Here is a 19,853-nt window from a genome sequence, read left to right as displayed (position 1 = left end):
ATGGGTTGGCACCATCAAGCCTCAATGACATTTTAACACCAAATGTTTTTAACTTGTTCCTCCAATTACAAGATGCCAGGCTACCCTCTATTTTTTGTATTGGAATGTTGCACTTAAAGTAGGAAAATGCTCTGCCCAGCTTTATATACTGTAGGATGCTACTGTTTTCAAAACGTGCTTCAAACCACATTTGTTTGCCCAAAGTAAATAATTACCTAATGCAATATTTTTTTCTTTACTTTTCCTCTTATGTTTTATAGCTACCTTCTTAGTTTTGCTGCTACTTAATTTTACTACTGCTTATTTTTATAAAACGGTTACATTTGCTTTTTAAAATTGTTTTATTTATGTAAACCCTGCTTCCAGATTATCTTTAATAAAATAAAAATAAACACTGATTTTAGTTACTTAACAAGTTAACAAGTCCCTTAAACTATTTTTTTGTTCAAGGCAACAGGTTCAATCTAAGAATGTTAATGAAACATTGCATATTAGATGAATATTTTACTTAACTATTTTAGCATATTTCAAACATTCCTTCAGAATATTTCCTTAAATGTTAATTTTTCCATTTTGGATTTCCTCACCAATTTTCTTTAAACTACAGTCACTGCTCTTCAGCAATGTGGCAGATGTGGAACATGACATTGGGGCTTTTCCAAAAATGAGTACAGGGTTTCAGCTCCCAATGTGAATGAGCAGTGGGACGTAGCCAGATGTCTACTATCACTGACTGCTTTCAACATAATGAATCGCCCTTTATCAAAGCACTGCTTGAACCACGGCAAAAATCAACAAGAAAATGGAATATACTGTAGTTGTGCAGTCTGACAGGCCCGAGATTTTGATTAAGACTACTTGTTTTTCCTGAAGAACGAAGAGGTAGAGTACAAAGAAAAAGTTGGGGAAATGTTACAGCAAAGCAGAATGATCACACAGAGACATCATGCATTAAAAATGGCAGGTATACAGAAATACACAACACGTACTTAAAAAGCTAACTCGGAATCAGAACATATCCAAACAGACAGATTTTAAGATGACCTATGGGGATACCCAGGGAAAGGCAGACGGGTAGAAAAGTTGGGAGGGATATCATCAGATGTTGAGTCCCTTTTCTCATGTTTTTTAATGCTGTTTCTAGTAAAATGAGATTATTTAATTGAATTTATTTAATCTACAGTGTCTATAGAAAGTCAACACCCCCTTGGACTTGTTCACATTTTATTGTGTTACAGCATTTAACTGAGAATTCTTGCCACTCATCAGCACAAAGTACTCTATAATGTCAAAGTAAAAAAAATCCAGACATTTTACTAAATTAATTAAAAATAAAAATAGAAAATAATTGAATGTTTTTTCCAAAATTAAGAAAGTTAATACCAACTCTTCAGAAAAGTACAAAACTGAAAATGACATTTTCAAAAAGTCAAAAGAACATTCCTGAATAATGTCAAAAGGACAACATGAAAACAGAAAAAAATGCTGCAAGACAAGCACTTTAAACCTTGCAAAAGCAATATTTTTAGAAACCACAAGTTTCTCCTTGACAGCATTCCTTGGTCTAATGAAAGCAAATTTACAGTCTTTTTCGTCAAAAATGGACCCCAATCTGTTTGGAGGAAAATGAATGTTTCGAAGAGAAAATGTCCCACATGGACATTGGTCTATAATGATCTGGTCTTGCTTCAGCAAGAAACCAGAATTTCTAAACCAGCAACATAAACATTTAAACCAAAATGGTTTAAATACAGCCAAATAGCAAACAAAGAGCAATGGCTTGTTCTGTTCTGCTCTGAGGGTCACTTTCCAACGTGACAAAGGCCCTGAACACAGGATGAAAACAACATCAGGTTTTTGAATGAAGCAGAAAATGGTTGTTCTCACCTGGACTCCTCAGGCACTGAACTCGTTTCAGTTTGTGAGGAAGAAAACAAGACAAAAAACATCTGTAAAGCAAAGTCACCTCTCCAACTACTGAGATGTAGAAAGTATGGACTGTAAATATTGGAAATTTCACCCACCACAGGTTTATTAAAAATGCCACCATCGATGACAAGCAATAAATGATGAAGGTGGACATAAAACACTGGAGAAAATGGTGTGATCACATTCATATTAGAAGATGCTTTGCTCTTATGATTTTGCACTTATTAATTAAAAGTATACCAGTCATCTATATTTGCATTCCACATATGCACCATTAGTGTCAGATACAGTATGTGCACCTCTCAGGATCTATAACTGAAAAAAGAGAGAGAAGACACTGACTTGTGTCGAGAGCACAGGCATTCCTTAATCAATGCTTTAGTGAATGAGGAAAATGCGATAGCGACATCTTGTGTCCAGTATTTGAACTACAACTATTTTAGAGTGCTAAAGAATGTTCAGAGGTCACGCTCTGACCCTGCCTATTGTCACTCATCTCAGAACTTTAGATCATTAACAACTTGTAAGTGTTTCCATTAAATACAAAGGTACATATATGTTTTCACTGTAAATTAATTAAATTAAAGGATGAACATATTCTCTGCAGCTATGTTTGGAGGAAAGATGTAAGAAGCATGGCTTGTTCATGCTGATCGTGGTACAAACTCTCCACCCCCCTCCTTGATGCGACTCAGGAAAGGGGAATTCCACGGAAGCTACAGCACAGCAAGGCAAAGATACGCAGCAAAACATTCCTGCACCGCAACTACACTGCTGACACTCATGCAAACTGATTTTAAATCTAAACTCTGTTTCTGATCATGTTTCAATTTTGGCAATTCGTGATTGTAATTCATTTAAATTTAAATTAATTCCAATCGAAAGCAAGTGTCATGTCCCTCTCGTGTGGAATGTTGAAGGTTGGGAATTCTATACAGAATAAAGTGGGTTTTAAAGAGAACCGAGTACTGTTTGTGCTGATGAAGGTTTTTGTGCTGAAACGTTGACAGTAGGGACTTTCGGCTGGATAATACTTTTTGAGTCTATAATGTGTGTCCAGTCAATACTATTTTTACTAGATCTTTAATGAAGTAGGTTTCTTGCTTCTGGACTCCCTGTCTCGCGGGTTCAGGCCCGTAGCGTGGTTCTGTAGTGGTTTAGCTGGGCCAGGCTGATGCTGCTGCCTCCACACACCAGGATGACCAGCGGGCCCAGTGGGCGGGGAAGCCGGGCCCGGTCCTGCAGCCTCTGGATCAGCCCAGTGTAGACGGCCGCCAGCCCTGCGCCACACGCCAGCTCCACCAGCACGCGCTCGTCATCTGCCAGAGGGGGACACAGCGACCGTGAGCTCCTGGGGCCGCCCCGCACACAGTCTGACTGCCGCAGAACGCACTGCAAACTAAGGCTGCAGTACGGGAAAGCACCAGACACAGGCAAGCGTCATGTGCTGGTTTGGATGGCAGCCTGCGCTGGTTGTTATGTCCTCCTCACCAGAGCTGACCACTACAGCGAACTGCTCGCGACGATCAGTGGACTGAAAATCTAATCAATAAATCGATACAGCCACATGCGGAAACCTTTTGTTTCTACTGATGTAGTTCAATGAATGTTTGCCTTGGATACAAGCATCTGCTAAACTACTGTATATCCATCCATCCATTTTCTAAACGCTATATCCAACACAGGATTATGGGGGAGTTGGAGCCTGTTCCAGCAGGCCTCTAAATTAAATAATTATTATTATTTATAACTTTATATATTTTATTCCTTTTATTATGGTATATTAGGTTTTTATAAATTATATAATACTAGCGTGAGGCACAGTGGCGCAGTGCTTAGCACTGTTGCCTCACAGCACTGGGGCCCAGACCTGGGGTATTGTCTGTGTGGAGTTTGTATGTTCTCATCAGGATGCTCTGGTTTCCTCTCACGGACCAAAAACATACTGGTAGGTTAATTGGTGTCTGGAAAAATTGACCCGGGTTTGAGTGCGTGTGTCTGTGTCTGTCTGCCCTGTGAGGGTGTACCCTGCCTGGTGCCCATTGCTCGCCAGGATAGCCTGACCTGGGTGGATAAAGTAGATAGAAAATGGTTGGATATAATAAGAGCTCAAAATTATTATATGATCGAAGTTGTTCTTACAACAGTAATGCCAGAGCTCTCTGTCACAGGTCAACTCCTTATTGCTAAAGAATTACCTAGGAAAAGCTCCACTGCCTGCAGTGCGTCGCTGTCACTGACGACTTCAGAGATGATGTTCCCCTCCCTGGCGTAGTCAAAGGCTTGACTGCACACGGTCTTGGCCCCCAGACACTTGGCCTCGCTGAGAGACACAAACGCAATCACACGCTCGTACCTACAGACATTAAGGCATCTTCTTGGATGGTTTACAAAAGATAGAACTGTAATATTTTCCTCTCCATGAGCAGCAGCAACTCTGTACCAGATTATGAGCAGTCAGACAAAAAGATTCTCAAACAGAAAATGGCCAACAGAAACAGAACAGAAACAGAAACAGGAACAGAAAGCTTTGATGGATAAAATTACTGGCAATGGTATTCCTGTTCTTTTAAAGGGGCTTTGGAAAATTCAAATTTTTTCACTACAGACAAGCATCAAAGGAGGAAGTTTCAAGGCTGTTTTCCAGAGAAAACCTTTTTACTGCATTTTAAAGTCTATGAAAAAGATTCAGAATTCATGCATTCAATTTGAAAGTTCATTACTCCTTAAATACCAGCATGTAAGATCTGTCCATCTAATCACTGAAATGCAAAAAGAGGTCGCTTAGTATCCCCATCTCTATGCTTTTAGCTTTCATCCAAGTTTTTTAAAGCCTTAAAGACTACTTCTGTATTAAAAATGGCCTTTGAAGTCAGTGCATCAAATATTTTCATGGTCACCTGGTGATGTCTGGAAGAGTGACCAACTTCCCAGCAGTCACTGCAGCATTCAGACAATCAGCACCTTTGGTCTCCATGGCAATAACTGGCACGTCATCCCAGCCCACCTCTTTCAATCCTTTCACCACCCCACACAGCAGACCCCCTCCCCCTACTGCAACTACTAGAGCTCCAGGCTTGGACAGCATGAAGGCCTTCAGCTCCCTCACCACACTGGCATGGCCTTGCCTGTGAAGAAAGATGGATTATTACAGAATGTCCATTAATTAGATAATAAAACACTGTACCTTATATGAAACACCCAAAAATCCTTAAACTTCAAACTGGATGTCTTGGTCAGCTGTACTACATAATTTTCACAAAAATTACAACCTTAACATTGCTGTTCTAAAATGTGGAAAATACTACAAAGGTATCCACTGCAGTATACGTATATAGTTGTTAATAATGTTTGACGTGGAAGTGCACATACTGGTACTCCATCAAATCAATACAATCTGAAATTCATCCTGCTTAGTACAGACAGGAGGACGGCCTGTATGGGTCTCATGAAGGACTAGAAAAGTTTTTAGAAGATCATTTAACACCAGCCTTGTGCTTTTGTGCAAGGCTTTACAATGAGGTGTCAGTTTTATTTACTGAAACTGCTTAAATCATTTAAGCACCCTATTATAGACTGACTGTGCGCTGTTTGCATATAACGTGATCCAAAAGTAAAACAAAATAAATCAATTGAATGATTCCTGAATGAAAAAAAACAAACAGATAAATAAATGTACATCACTATTCTTACTATCATTATCAGTATATTCTAAATCACAGACTCCCGGTTATATACAGAAAAGACAAAGGCATTTTTAAGTAGCAAACATAAAAGCTTTCACACGCACATAGCAGGGACTGTACAATAACGATCAGACAAAGAGAATTTTAAAAGCTCTGCCCCAGAAATGTGTACTGTGACATATTGTAAACTGAATGAGACTGAGGGAAGAAGCTGTTAAAGATAAAAACACATCATTCAATGTATTCAATGCCCTTTCAGCAAAGGTACTGTAGCTACTGTAACATGCAAAACAAATCTTGCGATTGCCTTACCAGACCAGTGGGTGATCAAAGGGGGGGATGAACATCAGTCCCTCAGTCTGAGACAGTCGTTGGGCCTCCTCGTTAGCATCATCCCACACCTGCACAGCCCAGCAGTGAAAGCCTGTGAAACACTTGCTTTGCGGGAGTGTTTGTTAGCACTTAGGAAGGCAGAGGAGGCCCTTCAGCCCATCTGGCTGATCTTGCTCGTTTTTAGCAGCTATTTGATCCATGGGTCTCGCTCAGTCACTTCTTTTAAGAAGTGGTACTGCCTTCAACAAGTTCTAGATGTGTTCTAAACTCCCAGATTAGCAACTCTGAATTAGTGTGCCAAGAGTGAACATCTGGCTGGTTTAAAATTGAATCCATTAGCTAAAAACATTTTTAATTCATTAAAGATTTGGAGATCCACCTTAAACTGCCCAAGGCCCAGGAGACCACAGTTCCCAGCTTACTGCTTACTTTTCCAAACACTTGCACATTGGCTCCCTGGTCCCTGAGTTTCTGGGCTACAAGGTCAGAGGTTGAGCCGGGTATGACGATAGTGGCCGGGATGTTGAGTTTCCTTGCTGCATACGCTGTAGCCAGGCCAGCATTTCCCCCTGCAGGGGAAAAATCAAACCATCTGAGGGTTACATTTCCAAATCTGCAAAACATCTTACTGTCGTTGTCAAAGGATAATGAATGTTTCATATTCACCCACTTTGAAATAAATGTAGTTTTTTTCCAATATAGAATTCCTAATCTCCGCAGCCTTCGAGATCATTTGTGGATGGCTCCTGGCACAGACCTGTCTCGTGAGCTAGGCCAGCGGTTTGCAGCGCGGGTGTAAACAGGCGCACATGCTGCTCCCCCCACAGCCTACACTGACCAAAAACAGCAGTAAGGACACGTGTAGCTGTTTCTGGAATCCGCTACCCGGCCACTTCCGTAAACCAGCAATCCCATCAGCTGTGGCATGAGAGGGAAGATAAAGAAATCCCTCATTAACTAGCTTCTGGAGAGAGCTCCAAGTCCACAGACTGTCTGACAACATGCCCGGGCTCCGTAAAGCAGAAATGGAGTGCATACAACACGTATGAAAATATAAATACTTGGTGGTCTCCATCAGTATGCCACCGTGTTCAGGCTGGATTGAGCTGGACACAATGAGCCGAGAGCTGCTGGGCTCTGGGCTTGAGTTGCCAGGGGTTTCTGGGATGAGCGCTGAAGTGGGCCAGCAGGCTGGTCTTGAGGGCCATGTGAGCCCCAGCTCTCCTGCAAGGCTTCCCCACAGAAAGGGCTCTGACATGTGGGACACCAGAAGACATCCACAGGTCCTCTCCTTCCCCATGATCTGCAGGATTGCTGGCTGTAAATGCCAGCTACAAACAATAAAATACATAAGAATAGGGAAGAACCTGTAACTGGATGTTCATGGGAAGAAGAAAACAAATGCTGGGCTTGAGCAAGGTCAGATTCCCCCATGACGCTCTGTGCTTGCCTCGTCAGCCAGCATGCTCATTTACTTCCAGACACCCGAGAGACAATCATGAGTCTCATTTCACCTCCGTTAAACTGCCCTGTGTAAATCTAGCACTACCAAGTACTTACATGATTATAGTTTCAAGTGCAGTTTTTTTTTTACAGTAAACCAAGGAACCTACCTGAAGAGCAGACAAAGCCCTTGCATCCAGAGGCTGCAGCCTGAAATGCAAAAACAAAAGGCGCGACCAATTTACAGGAGAAATGTTGAGTAGTCTTTAAGGGCAAGATTGGCTTGACTGTTCTAAATCAAAACAAGCCATGCTTCAGATAAAGTGTACCCGCCCGTTGCTTTTTACAGTATGTGCAATATATAAATAGTGTTTATCCGAAGTATATGTCACAAATTCATGCCCAGAGCCCAGTCACCTCACTTCATGTCCTACAGTCCGTTAAAGGTCCGGGTTCTGTATTAAGTGCTTTTACAGGGGATTGTATGTGCATGAATTAGCTCTGTGAAATGCCAGAGATTCTCACCTGCTGATTTAATCATTGAGAGGCACAAAAGATCGGATTCATGTTCATGTTCAGTAATAAACAATAACACCATTACATTTTTCTCAATAATAAATTAATAATTATATTAATACAATGTCAAAGGTGCAATGGTTAGTATTCCTGCCTCACTGTGCTGGGGCCCTGGGGTCAGTTCTAGTCCTGGGGTGCTGTCTGTGTGGAGTCTGTATGAATTAACAGATTGAAGTGTAGGTAGGCTCATTGGTTCTGTAAACTGGCCCTTAGTGTGAGGGTGTGCATGTTTGTGACTGTCTGTGCCCTGCGATGGACTGGTGTCCTATCTTTTGCCTAGTGCTTGCTGGGATAGACTCCAGGCCACTGTGACCCTGAACTGGATAAGCAGTTACTGAAAGTGATGTGATGATGATTGTTAATGCAGTGTCCATACTGCAATGTCAACATGCACAGTGCTTTAAGTGGCTATAAGCATTCGCATAGCTCTATTATATATTATTACGGATATATTTATAGGCAAACTGCATGTGTAAGTTAATTTACAGGTATTAATTTACTGTACACTGATCATCGTAGTCTGTTTTCTGCACAAAATGTATAGCAAATTCTAAACAGAAGAAAACTATAAATATGAATATAAATGAAGCAAAATATAAATAAAGCAAAATATACATAAGAAATACATACTGTACAAATGTTTTACAAATACATATGTAATGGTGAGATATAATGGCAGTATTGATATTATATTGTTAGATAGATAGATAGATAGATAGATACTTTATTGATCCCGTGAGGGAAATTGCAGTGCAACAGCAGCTTAACACACACAACACAGCCACAGTGTAACGAATTATATAATAATGGTACAATACATACAATACAATACAAGAGTTACTCACAGTCCGGACGCACAAGAACAAACTAGAACAGAACAGTACACAGAAAATCGTATCACACTCATATCACACATATGAATATAAATATAGATGTAACTATAGATATAAATATAAATGTATTGCACAGGTCCCTGGCATATATTGCACAAAAAGTGGTTGTAAACGGGAAAAAGAAAAAGAAAAAGAAAAAGAAAGAGAACAGATGTAGCAGTAGATGTGTAGATGCGTTTAGTCCAGAAACAGGTCACTGTCAATGTTGCCTCTGCCAAGACGCAAGGTGGATGCGTTGTACAGTCTTATGGCAGATGGCAAGAATGACCTCCTGTAGCGCTCCCTGTCACACCGTGGAGGAATCAGTCTATTGCTGAACGTGCTCTTCATTCCTGCAAGCCTGTCATAGAGGGGATGGGAGAAGTTGTCCATGATGGCCTCTAGTTTGGACATCATTCTCCTCTCAGCCACTACCTCCAAGGAGTCCAGGTCAAACCCAATGACAGAGCTTGCTCTCCTGATGAGCTTGTTCAGCCTTTTGGAATCTACTGCTCTAATCCCAGAGCCCCAGCACACCACTGCGTAGAAAATGGCACTCGCTACCACCGACTGATATTATATTGAAAAGTTAAAAAGTTAAAGTAAAATGCCCAGCTGTATAAATGGATACAGACATAAGAAGCCACAAAAAAAAAGAAACAGTACTTTCGTGCTTAGTCACTGGAAATCTGTAACATAAACCTCGATTAGAGAGATGGTCCAGACCACGTTTCTTTCTTTAATGTTCACTGTAACGCTGTATGTCCTGACCACAGGAATAAATTAACGCGTGAAGTTCCACGGAGTATCTCTAGAGGGCAGTGTCTAATTGAAGATGTTGCAATCGCGTAGAGCCAAAACCTGTGAGATGGAACCTTATGTTTTTTTAGATGTTTTTTTTATTCTTTCACTGTGCTATCTTTATGCTTTCTACAGGCTACTAAAGTAACTTTATTAAGATGTAGTAATTAAATATTAAAGATGTCCAACTTTGTTTAACTCTTCCAACCAATATTTAATATTAATAATTCATCGAGGTTTAAATTTTTGATAAAATGATCGGTGATAAATAATTGAGTCAGCTTTAACTTCTAGACAACTAGGCTGGAACTGTTTATGAAGGGGTAAGCAACTGGACGGACCATAGAAATTTATAAAGAATGGGGTGTCTCCATAAAATAGAGAAGCTGTACATTGTAGCAGTCACTGATTAGTGGACGCAAAAACATTCTTGTTGTGATTATACCAATGTATCAAGTAAAGAAAGAAAACTTTAAAAAAAAACAAGAGAGCAAGTCGTTTTAACAGAAAATAGAGACGGGGTGTGGGCTAACTGTGAAGCCCTCTCTCTGAAATGAACGCTCACACTGCTCACCTTCTGACAGAGGTGTCCGATCCCCCGGATCTTGAAGGAGCCCGAGGGCTGCGCATTGTCCATCTTGAGGTAAACAGGGGTTCCTGCTCTTTTAGACAGTGCCAGGCTCTCCAGCAAGGGGGTGTCAACATGGAAGGGATGACCAGACATGTTGGTGCCTCAGAGTTCCTGGAACGAACCCCTGTTTTTATTACAGGTGTAGCTGCAATTTGTCCCAGTCCACAACCAGACACCCAGAACACCCGAACTCTGGACCTCCAGCTAGCACTTGTGCATAAATCGGTCGAGAGCTCCCTGCTTGTAATTCGTGACTTGATTTTTTAGATAAACAAAGCAATGTTTTTAGTCAGCTGAGTGTAATAACCAACCCAATGGTCGTCTTTGGAATGAACGGTGAGACAGGCACCAGAGGACACACTGAAACTAAGTGGGAATGCATCTAAAACCGAGAACGGGAGACACTTCTTTACACGCAGTATTAACACGTACAAGGTTCAGCAAGAAGAGACTGAGTCATACAATCGGAAACAAAAAGAAACACCCTCAGATACAAGTGGAGAGTTGCATTCTCCTCTGAAGATTGCTCCAGTCTTTGGCAATGGTGCACTGAAATGACATGAGCCCGGAGTCCATAGTTATTCTTGGGGGTTTCATTCCGATGAAAGTATCACTACATTTTAAATTATAACGCAAGAAATTATCAAGGCATGAAGGTGCATTCCTAATAAAAATCTGTTCTGACGAAAGTGAAGTGTTCATCTAGTAGAGAGTGCGATGGGGGGCGCTAACCATGCTAATCAGCAGAAGGGTAGAAGCGAATTTAGACAACTGGAACAGCCATTCCTGTAAACAAGGTCACCGTTATTCAAGACGGGGAGTATTTCTGAAGTAGTCTACACCCAGAGGAACATGTCAGACACGATCAGCTGAGATAAAGGAAAGCAGTTCTACACTGGGTTTTAGACCGTAATTTCAGTGTTCAAAGCTGAAGCCTGTTCAGCTCGGTTCACCTCCACATCTGGATATTTATAAGCTATTTACATGTTTCACCTTTACTATATTTCACTCTCCTTTTCAAATAAAATGCTATGATTGGTAATGTTATGATATGTGTAAGCATACAGTTCATGTAAGTACAGTGAAAAAACAAGATTGCTCGGTTTTGTCCTTTGACATGCGACTGACGTGCTTTACAAGCGCTTACTTGTTAGCGTACCTGTGGATTATCGGAGAGAAATAAATTAGTGTCTGACGTCATATTTCTGTGTTTCACGAGAGACACGAACGAGGTTGCAGTGCAGTTCAGTAAACCGACGGTCCAAGTTCAAAGCTGGAAGCTGTTTTTAACAAACGGTGCGTACTCACTTCAAATAATCAGTGAAAGGCAGGGCGATTTGTTGCGAGCTTTGGTTTTTCCTCCCCTCCGCCTGAAACCAGTTCAAGACTTTTTCAACCCCCTTTCCCTGGTTCTGTAAAATCTGCCTCAACAAGTGCAAAGGTTAAATTATCAGGTATATTAATCGAGTACAGACTAGCGATGTACTGTATCACCAGACAACGAAATCGGGAGCTGTGCCAAATTTGACGGGACCTCAAGACACACTATTGTATTCAACATAAAACAACATTCGGAAAATGTTCGATCGCACATTTCCAAATAAGTATTCCACTGTTTTTCACAGGCGTAGATGTTTTCAGAAACTGGAAGGACAAGTAAAAGCCAGCTATGTCACGAATTGAGCCCAATTTGAATGACAATGCAAACTTGTCACAGGCTGTGTTACATTTTGTACGCTTACTCAGGCAGCAGCCTCCCTTTATGAAAATATTCCGATAAACAGCTTGTTTGTCTCGGCTCGCCGACTGGGAGAGCCAGTCTGGGGCGGTGGAGAACGTTCTGTCTGTTCATTCGCGTTCAGGGTCTCTTGTTTTTCCTTTTTGTCCTGACACAAGGGATCTTTTTTTTTTAAAAAAACTGGGGGAGAAAAGGAAACGTTTACTATACACATGAATTACCCCCCCCCCGTCTCTCACAGCCTGGTTTGAGCCGGTTTCCTAGGGTCTGAGTCAACAGAACCTGACAGGTTTGAAGATGAAGCAGAGAGGCGAGCCGGCGGTGCGTTAATGGATCCGCCCAGCTGCGACACTGTGGCGGGCGTTGCGCCATCCGAGCACCCCGCTTTAGGAATCGTGCATCCAAAATAGAAGCAGCTCTTTTTGGAAATGATTAATTGAATTGTGCTCTCTGCAGGACCGTGCTCTCTTATTTTAAATACGTTGTAGGACGATAATTGGGGGATCTTCACTCGACGACACGTAAAAAGTGGGTTAGAAATGTCAATATTGAAAGCGTACAACAAAGCGTTGTTTCATTTGTATGTTTATGTCATTGGTCTTAGAACTCGAGAAGATGATCATTGCAAATGATCACGGTAATCAGTCATAAAGTTTTTGATGCCTTACTAGGATGGACAATTCAGGTATCCAAGTTATGTTTTATGTGTACATCATGAACAACTATCAAACGCCTTCATGCTACAGGCAGGTAATTGCTTCGTGATGAGAAATAATCACAAGACTAACAGTTTAAAATAACCTAAAATACACGGCGACTGCTCAGATGAACCGTGCTGAGTACATTATAACTAACAGCGATTTCCGTTTGCAGAGAAGTTGCCTGCCTGGTCATTAGTTTCAACGGGTCACTGTGGTCAAACAGTCCTGGCGATCTTTCTAAAACTGGCCAGGCATGTACTATTTAAAACTGCAAACCTTTAAGGAAACAAGTGTGCACTTTGCACCATACACACTGTAAGAGAAAGTTTGTATGACTCTGTACAGTATATTGTATAATATAGCAAAACCGAATGAACGTGTACAGTATATAAACCTATAAGGGCATAAAACATTTCTTTATCTTAACCCATCTGAATGCTGGAAAACAGTTATTTTATTTCAATATTACTTTGCATTGTAATGTTCAAACCTAATTGTGTGTACGGATGTGAACATTATTGGGCTCAGGGGAAAAAAAAACACTGAGCTGAATTAAAGGGGGGCTGAAAACAAAAACAAAAGGTGAATTTCCGAAAACTCTTGCGATACACGGACTCAAAGTAAAAACCCATAAAATACCGGAGCTGTAAACAAGACGCACGTTTCTGCGCTCCAGGCCGGTGAAAGTACCGTTCCGGCTGTGTCAAGAGTCCCACCTGTTGCGAGTGCAGAGCAGGGGCGGAGACAGAGTGACTGTGCGGAGGTGTACCACAGTCTCGACTTCGTGGTTGGCTGCTGTAGGAGGGCCTCGACATATATATGATGAAGTCAGAGCCACTCCGAAAAGATCTGATGCGCAAGAAGAGAGACTGTCAATCACCCAAAAAAAACACACAACAAAACCGTCTTTTCTTCAAAAAGTTCAAGACAAAAAAAACGGGAATAATCTTTTGTTCGTATTCTGTAAGTATTATGGTTCTTATCAAGAGTGTAAACAACGCTGTATAATTTAATTAGGTTTTAGGGAGAATAACAAAACGTTTAAAAGAAGGAATTAAGGATGCTGTAAAGGAAAAAAAAATAAAACATGTTCTGTGTAGTGGATAGGTTAGTTTGCTGTGCATGTATGTCTGCAGATTTGTCAGAAAGTTTAGAAAATAAATTGAAAGATGGACAATACATCCGGTAGGTATATGACTAAAATAATCAAGAAAATATTAACTTGAGAACATGTACAAATAAAAAATCATATTTTAAAAATAGAATTAACTGTACCACTCGTAAATTTATTTTTGGTCATTATTGGTAGTCAAAGTGCATATATGTATATTTGTTGTTAATCTGAGGAAAAACTCTCATCTCTACTTATATTTTTTATTTAGAATGATGATGTTATTAAGAAAGGGTTTTCTGAAGTTGTTCTGTATTTTTCTGGCAGAGAATCTACAGTCGATCTTTCCATCATTCATCAGGAAATTGTCAGTTCTCGGCTATGTCTGTAAAGAATTAAGTTGACCTCTCTCTCTCTCCAGCCCTGCCTCTCCCTGACTGCACACTATGAACCCTACAGGAAGTCTCCACATCGCCTCCCCTCTGAGGGACAGTGTCCCCCTGACCAAAGTGGCTGGGACTCCCGTGTACCTCAAACTGGACACTGCCCAGCCCACGGGCTCCTTCAAAATCCGAGGCATCGGACATCTCTGCAAAACAGTGGGTGCCTACCTTGATATAGTCATCCTAGGGCCCTCTCTAACAGCATATAAGATGTTTACTTCTTGTAAGTGTGAAGTTTGTGCAAAACGAGCAGCCCTGCTCCAACAGACAAAAACAAAGCATTTGGAATCGGGGGAGTTCCAAAGTTATTACAATACCTATTTATGTATTGCAATACCTATTTATGTATTGCATAAGCAGGCGGTGCTGTAATTCCTTAAGTCTTAATCATGTAATTGCCTTTTGTGAGAAAAACATTGCCAGTCAGTTCATTAACATTTTCCGCATTATTGCTTGTGTTCAATATTAGTGCAGTACTGCACACACGACTGAAAGCCTCAGTGCCAGCTAGAGGTGAACCATCGTGAATGTCTGAATGATGTCATTTGTAGTTTCTAAAAACTCCGGAGCAGCCACTTGAAGTGGTTACCTCCATCCAGGGCTGCAGGGCTGTGTAGCTGGGGGGGCTGTCTGCTGTCAGCCTGATTTCTCTTATGGCTGCTTTCAGAAACACCACAGCGCTTCCTTTTGCTGAAAGTTTTAAGGGCGATTTCCATGTAGATGCGAATAGAATCAGGTGAATAGCAACCTTAAGGGCTCGCCACTGATGTGTTTGAAGCGTCTTCATTGAATATGCAGCTTTACTGTATAAGTGAGAAGTATAGAAGCAGATCAGAATGTGAAGAATGAGAATTGCAGGCAGAGAACTTAAGCCGGTGCAGGAACCCATTGTGATGTTTAACACTAAATTTCATGAATGATGCGACTTGCTCTTTAATGCAAAGCCACGCACTCTCTCACTGGCTCTCAACTGGTGGGGTTGAGGGGGTTCTGCTGCTCCAGCTTGGACTGGTTGAAGCAGGTTGGGGGCGCACATTCAGAATCTGGGAGCATGGATGCCGGTTGGCATGGCAATCGCTTTGCGCAAGAGAAGAAATTGCACCACAGTTTCCAGCTAGAAAGGAATATTCTTTTCAAGCTGCCACTGGCTTTGTTCTTGTGAAAGCTTTGCCCAGTGCTGTCAGACGAATAGTTTTTTTTTTGTTCCTCATCAGTATTTTTTTCTGTCTCGCAGTGGGCAGAACGGGGTTGTCAACAATTTGTCTGCTCCTCAGGTGAGGATACTTTTTTCGCTTTGAGATCATTGTTAAAGGCCAAAACCTGCTAGATCAGCTACACTTGAATGGATTAATTATAGTTGTGTTACTGTAATCCTTCAAGTCTTAATTATGTAATTTGCTATTTTGATAAAAAAAACTCCTATTCGTAGTTCATTCACATTTTCCACATCAAGTGACTGAACTCTGCTTTAGGTCAAAGGTCAGACCCCCTGTCCTAAAACACTATGAAGCCATTCCCCTCTGCCTGCATACAAGCTTTCATGAAATTGCATTCGTTTAAAAAGAAACCCCAACAGATCATGCGTTCTTCTTTACCTGCAGGGGGCAACGCTGGAATGGCCGCGGCCTACTCTGCTCGGAAACTGGGGGTCCCCGCGACCATCCTGGTGCCCACAAGCACACCCCCCTTCACAATCCAGAGGCTGAAGGATGAGGGGGCCTCCGTCACAGTGGTGGGGGAGGTGAGCATTGTCATACAGAGCCCAGCTTTCCAACAGTACAACATGCACTCCACTTCTCCGACTCCACAAGAAATCCTTAACTAATCTTCTGTGAGGTCTGTAAAAAAAAATGCTTTTCAATTATAACCTGCCCCATGTCTACATCTTTTTTTTTGTAACCTTTCTGAAAATGAGGGGCACTGATTTTTGTGGCTCAAAAGGCTTTGTGAATGACCTTTCATGGGGGTGTCACCAGGCTATTTTCAGTTTTAATTTTTCATTTGTTTAAAGGGAGAAAAGCAAAGATCGTATCCTAAATTTATTTGGAATCCCCTAACATGTACCCCTTTCTGTCTGAACAGATTGTCCCTAGATAGCGCCCTTCGTATAATTATTACATTAAAAAGGAGAATATCCGGATTTTGTTGATAGAATTGTGCTAGTTATAGGTGGCCAGTTGTGGTTTGTGCTGTTATCCTCTGCGAACAGGATTGCCATTAAACGCCTGTCGTTTGCAGATGCTGGACGAGACCATCGAGCAGGCAGTGAAGCTGGCAGAGAACAATCCTGGCTGTGTCTATATCCCGCCTTTCGACAACCCGCTGATCTGGTGAGTGCAAGTGAACGCCAGCCGGAAGACCAGAGAAACTCTCTCACTGAGACGTGAGTTTTGGTAGAGCCAGGCATTTGTATCTCTGGTCAGTTCTTCTCTCTCTCTGTGTGGTCCAGCTGAGTCACGTTGAATTTCACAGGCGACCGAATCCTAATGACACTGTTATCTGCTCAGAGCAACGTTTCTTTAGAGGCTGCAGGAAATGTAAAGGTTTCAAACTATACCACACTTCTCTCTGGCAATTCTTATCAGTCTAGATTCCTGACCCTTTTCAGTGTGCAGACACTTCACAGACCATCACACTCTTCCTCCACACGCCACTGGCTGCTTTTTGCACCATAATCGACAGGAATGAAACATCGTAAGAGAGGAACGATCTGGACTCGGTGAACATTTACCATACAGTGCACACGGCCGAAATGATGTGGCTGGTTTGCGAAGGCCGGCGCCGTTTCCTCGAGACGGGTGACGCTCTCGTGCCCCCCCAGGGAGGGCCACATGTCCCTCGTGGCGGAGCTGAAGGAGGCGATGGAGCGCCGCCCCGGGGCCATCGTGCTCTCCGTGGGCGGGGGCGGCCTGCTGTGCGGGGTGGTGCGCGGACTGCGGCACGTGGGCTGGGCGGACGTGCCCATCGTCGCCATGGAAACCAGGGGGGCGCACAGCCTCCACGCCGCCGTGCAGGCGGGCGAGCTGGTGACGCTGCCCGAGATCACCAGGTACGTCAGAGGTCCGAGACTTTGTCCACCGCCGTGGCTGCGCTCGCACGCACGCGCACACACGTACTGCATATATGCACAAGCTGAGGCACAGAAGCAGAAATACAGGAACCAACACCACTGCTTGTGTTTATACTGCCTCCCGGTACATCTTACATTCATGTGATTTTCATACTCATCTATGACGCACCTTGTTAGAAGGAGGTTAATGATCTGGGATTTAGTGAGCGCAGCCACTTTAAAAACAAAAAAGATCACTATGTAGAATATTGAATATTTACTATTCAATACACCAAAAAGATTTGTTGGTTAAAGACTTTAATGTTCTACTGTAAAGCTTAGCATGGTAGATTATCTAAGTTTGGAATGTTTTAATTATTTTAAGTTTTGACCAAGTGATCTAGTGTATAAGATACCAGAGCAGAAACAGTTTTGCAACTACCTTTTCCAAGATTTTGTCTTCACTAACAACCATTTTCTTCTTGGTAAATTTTCTAGTAATTTTATGGAGATTTAAACTGAGAGAGAATTTGTCCGTTAGAATACTGTTCACAGTATCCCGCTCCCCTGGTGATGAAGTGCTGCTGTGATTACAGCCTACATGTGATCCTTCCACACAGCCATGACTTTCTAGCAGACAGACACAGTAGAACTCTGAGCGCTAGTTTCACAGTGACCATCTTTCATTCTTAATGTCCTGTACTCTGGCAACTCTGTCCACTAAATGAGGAAGAACAAGTTTATAGCACATTATTCAAGTAGAACTCATTCGATTTAAGACCGTACACGTACGCACGGGTAGTGGAGAGTGGCTGCACTGTAACTCCTCTTCCCCTGGTCATGCAGTGTGGCCAAGACTCTGGGAGCCAAGCGCGTGGCTGCGGAGACGCTCAGGCTGGTGTTGGAGCACCCTGTGTTCTCCGAGGTGGTGACGGACCGAGAGGCAGTGGTAGCCATTGAGCGTTTTGTGGGTGAGTGTCACAGGCTGAGCTGACAATACTGAGGTACTGTAGCTAAACTGGCACCATCACTAAAAAGCATGATGAGGAAACCTGCAGCCGCCAGAAGCACTGACATTCTTATAATGCTACCTAGCTTGTCAAAACGTTTCACCCGTTTGACACACCTCATCTAAGTAACCTCTGGCACAGAGACACTGGCCACAAAACAGTGGGTAATAATCCTACAGTATGTTTGACTGACAGCTGGGAGATGTGACTTACTTTAGGTCCATGCACTTGATTCTTGGCAGCAGAAAAGGTTTTAAAAATGCACAGAAAATATATGGCTCAGAGCAAGATCCGAACCATGTATTGACACCAGACAGGGGCTTGCCTGACTCCCATAAGCGAAGGGTAGTGGGAGAGTCTTGGCTGATGGGATCTCTCTCTGCAGACGACGAGAAGATTCTCGTGGAGCCGGCCTGCGGCGCCGCCCTGGCGGCTGTCTACAACAACGTCATCGGCAAACTGCAAGAGGAAGGCAAGCTCTGCCGTGACCTGGGCCCCGTGGTGGTCATCGTCTGCGGGGGGAACAACATTACCCTGGGGCAGCTGCAGAGGCTGAAGGAGCAGCTGAGCATCCCCAGCCTGACCGCAGCCTAACTCTCGCCCCTCCCACCACTGCCACCTGCAGCTGGGGCAGGAAAGAAGAACTGCCGTCAGCACAGAGCCCTGAGCTGACAGCAGTGAAAGAGGAGGAAAGGTGTCGGGAAAGAAAAACCAGAAAATTCAAGCTTGGGGCCAAATTAGTCCAGATTCGTGTGTTCGTCTGGATTGGACCATGCTGGATGTGCAGCCAAGCATTAGACTGACATGATTTCTTTGTACATTTTCACTGATGCCGTCATTACCAAGACCATGCAGTCCTTGCTCCTTGGTAACGTTTACCTCTGATTTTAAATGTTAAGGCATCAGAGTTATAGATTTAGTTGGATCTGAATTCCTTTTAATTTTATACAGCTTATTATGTGTTTTATTACACTTTGATGATGCATACATTGTACTTGACATTTTTGTACAATCTTGCTTTGTTAAATATTAAATGTTTTTGAAAACTGTGCGAATGGTATATTATACTCCCCTATTCATACTCAGTAATTGAATATTTAAGAAAAAAAACATGAGAATCTAATAATTAAAAAATCCCCCAAAGTCAGTAAGATTATTTTTTTTTCTAAAAAAAGCTACAGGTATTGGATACACAAGACAATACTGACAATACAATGCAGGAATATTCTATTATATATAATGTTGTGTGACGATCACTTGAGAAAATATTCTGAGATTCACCCTGCATGATTAGATTGCCCAAAAATGTGTGAAAAATGATGCAAGAACACAGAAATTAAGTGACAAGACATAGCTTTTTGTTCTGCTAGACTATTTGTTTCATGTCTTAAGAGGACAAGACCAAAAACTAAACTTCAATGATTTCAACTGTGAGGAAGCTGCCAAAACAATGAAACTTGCCACGGGAAGAGGTGATAAAAAAATCGTTGGTTCCCAAAGGGTCAGTTGTAGGATTAGCAGGACACCAAG

General features: G+C 42.3%; 2 protein-coding genes across 4 annotated transcripts; one reads left to right on the top strand and one right to left on the bottom strand.

Moving 5' to 3' along the window:
* Positions 1-1,207: 1,207 nt before the first annotated feature.
* Positions 1,208-12,116, bottom strand: sdsl (serine dehydratase-like). 3 transcript variants are annotated; one of them, XM_088935606.1, is made up of 8 exons: positions 11,580-12,116; positions 10,215-10,382; positions 7,562-7,601; positions 6,378-6,517; positions 5,928-6,016; positions 4,830-5,057; positions 4,128-4,252; positions 1,208-3,248 (listed from the first exon to the last, which is right to left on the bottom strand). In XM_088935606.1, exons 2-8 carry the CDS (start codon positions 10,362-10,364, stop codon positions 3,058-3,060), a joined length of 963 nt encoding a protein of 320 aa, XP_088791732.1. In that variant the 5' UTR covers positions 10,365-10,382; positions 11,580-12,116; the 3' UTR covers positions 1,208-3,057. The 3 variants fall into 3 exon arrangements, with proteins under 3 accessions (XP_088791732.1, XP_088791734.1, XP_088791735.1); XM_088935608.1 differs by having other exon boundaries at positions 10,215-10,395; positions 11,580-11,703; XM_088935609.1 differs by lacking the exon at positions 11,580-12,116 and adding an exon at positions 11,431-11,473.
* Positions 12,117-13,542: 1,426 nt separating this feature from the next.
* Positions 13,543-19,373, top strand: LOC148819209 (L-serine dehydratase/L-threonine deaminase-like). Its single transcript, XM_088935605.1, has 8 exons — positions 13,543-13,673; positions 14,243-14,420; positions 15,499-15,538; positions 15,866-16,005; positions 16,503-16,594; positions 17,086-17,313; positions 18,160-18,284; positions 18,709-19,373. The coding sequence occupies exons 2-8, from the start codon at positions 14,268-14,270 to the stop codon at positions 18,915-18,917; spliced, it is 987 nt and encodes a 328-aa protein (XP_088791731.1). The 5' UTR covers positions 13,543-13,673; positions 14,243-14,267; the 3' UTR covers positions 18,918-19,373.
* The last annotated feature ends 480 nt before the right edge of the window (positions 19,374-19,853 follow it).

This window comes from Atractosteus spatula, chromosome 17, assembly GCF_055471065.1.
Source record: "Atractosteus spatula isolate fAtrSpa1 chromosome 17, fAtrSpa1.hap1, whole genome shotgun sequence".
NCBI lineage: Eukaryota > Metazoa > Chordata > Actinopteri > Semionotiformes > Lepisosteidae > Atractosteus > Atractosteus spatula.
Note: the sequence above shows the minus strand (reverse complement) of the source record. Positions and strands in the feature narration are given on the sequence as shown.